Source organism: Zeus faber, assembly GCF_960531495.2.
Source record: "Zeus faber genome assembly, chromosome: 14".
Classification (NCBI taxonomy): Eukaryota; Metazoa; Chordata; class Actinopteri; order Zeiformes; family Zeidae; genus Zeus; species Zeus faber.
Window position 1 is genome coordinate 12,874,053 of NC_137200.1, and position 5,000 is coordinate 12,879,052.

Consider the following 5,000-nt stretch of genomic DNA (forward strand, 5'->3'; position numbering starts at 1 on the left):
GGGGCGGGCGGACGGACGGAGGGACGGGTGGATGGATGGATGGATGGATGGATGGATGGATGGATGGACGGATGGCCAAGAGAGACGGAGGAGCGGTAAACAAGCTCAGGAGAAGAGGTGGAGATACGAGAAAAAAAAAAAAGCCAAAGGGTTGTGTTTGCGTGGTGGTAGCTGGCGGAGGAGACGGAGACGCGTCTAACCTTGAACACTTCAACCCCTTCCTCGCCAGCGACCCCCATCCTTCCGTTCTCCCGCCGCTCGCCTCCCTCGTCTCGGCCAGGTGCGCAGCGCCGGGAGCAGGCATAAGTCAACGCTTTTCTCATCTCGTTGTTGTATTGGGTTTTTTTTTCTTTTTTCGGGGGGGCGGGGGGGGGGGGGGTGAATTGCTAAGGACGGAGAAACGAGAGACAAAGGAAGGCAAAGCGCACGGAGGCCACGGAGCGGAGGAGCGTGAGGCTGCGGAGGTGGGGGACGGAAAACAAAAAAAAGGTTGGAGAAAGCCGAGAAAGGGCGTCGACACCCCCGAGGATAGGGGAGACGCGGCGCGCTCAGAGGCGCCGCCGCGATGCAAGTCGAAAGCCGCTTCCGGTTGCAAGCTGACGCCGCTGTTCCGTGGCGTGAATTAAATTGAATTAAAATGGAAACCCTTTTCTGTGCCGACTTCTATCGACGTCCCCAACGCCAATGTTTAAATGTAAGCACAGCGCTGTGCACGGACTACGCGCGCGCGCGTCACGTGCCTCACGTGTCAAACGTGCGCTGTGCGTAGGATGCCGCCCAGGTCCAGATCAAGTAAATCTGAGGGTGTTCTACAACATGTTTACTGCTGCAGAATGACACGCATCGAGGTCAGCTTCCTGTTGTGGGCCGACAGAAGTAGATCGACGGCTGCTCTCCTAAAGCGTTTCCTTTTTCGATGGAAGGCTACACGAAAACACCTCTATAAGCACTCCAGGATGGAAAACGCGTATTTTTGTCTAATTAATGAGTTGATTCTTTTTAGATGTGTTGTTATGTCTATGGGGCAATAGACCCACAGCAGCATATTTCAGAGGTGTGTGTAACCCCACCGAAAAATGCTCGTAAATATACAGTGTACAGTTCTGCAAGTGTATGGTCACATTACGCACGTAGAAGCAAATATAGTGACTCCAGGGGGAACAAGCACTTTATGGAGCCCTGGAGAGGAGGAGGATGAGGAGGAGGAGGGAGGGAGGGAGGGGAGGAGGAAGAGGAGAGGGAGGAAGAGGAGGTGGAGGAGGGAAGGTGTGTAAGATCGATTCTCTGGCCGGCCATCAGTTCAATACCACTGAATTATTGCTCTCTCTCTCTCTCTTTCTTTCTCTCTCTCTCTCTCTCTCTGACACAGGCCAGTATGTGTATTTATGTGAATGTGTGTGTGTGTGCGTGCGTGTGTGTGCGTGTTCCACTCTTGCTCTGGTGGGATCAATACTATATCGTTTTTTTTTCCCCCTACGTCTATGTGTCTCTCCCTCTCTCTCTCTCTGTCGCTCTTTGTCGTTGTTTAATTCCCGGTGTCCTGCCCTGCCCCTGGACTGCGTCTCCCTTCGGGCGACATGCTCAATGCAACTCAAGTGATTTGTTAAATGAAGCGATGGGAATGTTTCAAATCTCCAAGGTGCTTAGACTTATTGCGCGGGGTATCTGCCGAAAACCCAAACCATTCCACTGAAGATTATATCAAAGTAAAAAGTACCTATCCAATATATTTTGGTGTGATGACACGTTCCATCCCTAAAATGTGAACATGTGTTGGTTTGGATGAAAGTTCTATCTATATGGACTAGTTAAAGCTCAATGGCTGCTCTTAAACTCAGTTTTTATGAAAATTATTGCATTGCTTGTCTGGAAAACATCAATATACTTTCATTTAAATAATACTTAGCAAGTCAACTAACTAATACTAGTGTGTGCTTCAGATAAATTACAAAAAAAGTATGTACATATATATAAATCATATTTTATTTGAATGTAGCAGAGTTAATGTATGAAGTTACTAAAGATGATACATGCACTCTACCAAAATTGTAGTAAAGTATTTTTCCTGAATAAAAGTAATCCACCCTTGTGAATTTGTGTGTGAGTGTGTCTGTGTGTGTATGTGTGTGTGTGTGTGTGTGTGTGTGTGTGTGTGTGTGTGTGTGTGTGCGTGTGCGTGTGTGTGTGTCTGTGTGTGGGTTGGTATGTGTGTGGGATAGTGCGTGTGCATGCGTGTGTGTGCGTGTGTGCAGTAGACCATCTGTCTTGCAGACTATTCACCATCTCTCCCTCATATCTCTCTGATTTACAATTACTTTAAACTCCTGCTCCCATTTGAGTGTGTGTGTGGTATGCTGTCTAACACATGATGCTATGCATGTGTGTGTGTGTGTGTGTGTGAGCGTGCGTGCGTGCGTGCGTGCGTGCGTGCGTGCGTGCGTGTGTGTCTGAGCATGTTTAATTACTGAGTCCTTACACCCAGGGGCAACCGCAGCAAAAACACTGCAAAACCGCAGCAGCCAATCAGCTTTCTCCGCCGTGACCCTTTAACCCCGAAACTTCCAAAGAGAAGTTGACCTTGAGGCGAGGGTCGGGTTACCGCGGTAACGGATCCCGTTTCCTGGGTCACATGCTGAAGCGATCAGCCAATCACGAGGTCACAGGGGTCACTTCTGGCCAATAGGAGAAGCAGTTAGAGGCCAGACGGACCAATTAGCAGCCGGTTAGCCTAAGGGTCCCGGTGGCCCAGACAAAGGATATTTGGATAAGATAGATGAGAACTAAAGATGTATGTATTTTTGGGGCATTTCTGCCACGTTTGTTTGGACCTTTTTTTTTGCTGCATTTTTGGGGAAATGTCACATCGGCTTATACCAACTTACCTCGGACCCATTGTTATGACAACCAGAGTAGCCAACGGTGAATGAGTCGGAGCGGAGTTTCTGTTTCTGTTGTTATGAATAAAGTACAGTACTTTCACAAGGGTTTAGCAAACCTCAAATGTTCCTCTCACGTGCAGTACGAAATCAACTTACTGTACAGAACGCCTTTCGCTTTCTTCACCACTGAAGGGCACCGCAAATTTAGATGAAATTTGAGCCGTCTCACCCCTGTACCCTCAGCGCCGCAGAGCGTTCAAGCCGGGCGCCGTACTATAGCGCTCAGCTCAAAGCTCTCCCGATCGAACTTTGACCCAGTGGGCAGCTGAGGTAGAAATCCAGAACCGGGAGAGAAACTTCTCACCGAAACAAACGAGGCAAACAAACAAAATCTTTTTGGCCGGCTGCCGAGTCGCTTCAAAGAGTCGTTCACCACAACCGAAATCGCTCACGGGACTTACGCCGCGTCACTCGGGCTCGTCTATTTTGGATGCATTCACACCCGGGTTTACAGCCATCCACGAGGGATGGGCTCACCCGGGAGACCTGTTAAAGCCGGGTCCCGAACCGGATTTTTTTTCCTGGTTCCTGACCTCCTCTATAAGTGACCAAACAGCATTTCCTTCTTCAGTAGTTGTGTGTGTGTGTGTGTGTGTGTGTGTGTGTGTGTGTGTGTGTGTGTGTGTGTGCGCGCACGTGCATGCGTGCGTGAATGCATGCATGCGTGCATGTGTGTGTGTGTGTGTGTGTGTGTGTGTGTGTGTGTGTGTGTGTGTGTGTTAGTAAACGGTGTGTTCTGGGTGACTTGGCTAATAGCTTCAGCATGGCGGCCCTATAAAGACCAGACTGTTTAATTGTAGTCGCTTTTAACGAGACTCTAATTACTGCAACATTCTAACCAGAGCGGCTCGTTAACTGTTGACTAATCTGTAGTCGTTAGTTCAGCGGCGTCTGGCCCAGGACTAACGGAGCATGTACGCTAGTCACAACAGACAGAGACGGGGTGTGTGTGTGTGTGTGTGTGTGTGTGTGTGTGAGTGTGTGTGTGTGCGCGTGCATGTGTGCGTGCATGTGCGTGCGTGTGTGTGTGTGCGCAGCTGCCCTACCTGTGTATATGAACCTCCCCGGCGTGCCTTTACAGAACTGTTTGGATTTGTACGACAGGGTGACCTCCACGACGCCGGGGATGTGCCTGGGAGGGGTTTGGACCCGGATGGCGTGAGGCGTGATCAGCTGAGCACAGAGGGCCGGGCCGAGAGAGAGAGAGAGAGGGAGAGAGAGGGAGAGGAGCGCCGGTTACCGTGACAACGTACACGACACAAGAAGTCCTAAAACTCTGACATTAGGTTTGAGTCGCGGGTGACCGCAACTGAAATTTCTCCAACAGGGATTTCATTGGATGTAATTAGGTAAGCGTCAAATCCAACTTAAAACCATCTACACTAACTCACTCTTGAGGGCCACATTGTACATGAACGTCATTACATTATTTCAATAGGTTTATGTTGGTTAACAACTTTTTTCGAGTACATTGATTTTGTCGTTTTGGTCGGGTTTTCTCTGATGCGCGGCAAAGATTTGCAATGGAAGAATGGAATAATAAATCATTTAGAGTAGAGGAGGACACACACACACACACACACACACACACACACAGTATACACACATGCTATACACACAAAACTCACAAACAGACAAAGGCATTTCGAGTCGTGTTGCAGTGGTGAATTGGCGGCAAAACTTGGAGGCAGCGTTGTCACGGCTACCTTGAAACCGCCTTGGGTGCACTGTTTCGGTCGTGACCAAAGAAAATAAGTTGCTTCTCTACCGGCAGGGATATTTACAGCACGGGCACCAGCCAGAGGCAGCCGCCGGTGGGGACAGAGGCTGCCAAATGTCACTGTTTGTGAAGTATCACATCACCCATCACCGCTCTGCTGACGGACTGGGATGCAGCACTTTCGCATATTGATGAAAGGTTTGGCTCCTTTTTTTGAGATTCGGTTTCTCGACGAGTCACCCAGAAAAAAAAAAAAAAAAGAAGAGTCGTTCCATTTTCCAACCCTTCGTTCGTTCGGTCCAGCCGGTTGTCACGCACAGTTGAAAACGATATATATTGAG

General features: G+C 49.1%; 1 protein-coding gene across 8 annotated transcripts in view; it reads right to left on the reverse strand.

Annotated features, from left to right (window-relative positions):
* The window catches only part of LOC307240102 (transcription factor COE1), a gene marked incomplete at its 5' end in the record, with an annotated part of 71,038 nt that overhangs the window by 18,371 nt on the left and 47,667 nt on the right, over positions 1 to 5,000 (reverse strand). For all 8 annotated transcript variants that reach the window (XM_080013734.1, XM_080013733.1, XM_080013735.1 and 5 more), the window contains one exon: positions 3,986 to 4,112. In XM_080013734.1, coding sequence (XP_079869860.1) covers positions 3,986 to 4,112 — 127 coding nt within the window. The remainder of the gene's footprint in view (positions 1 to 3,985; positions 4,113 to 5,000) is intronic.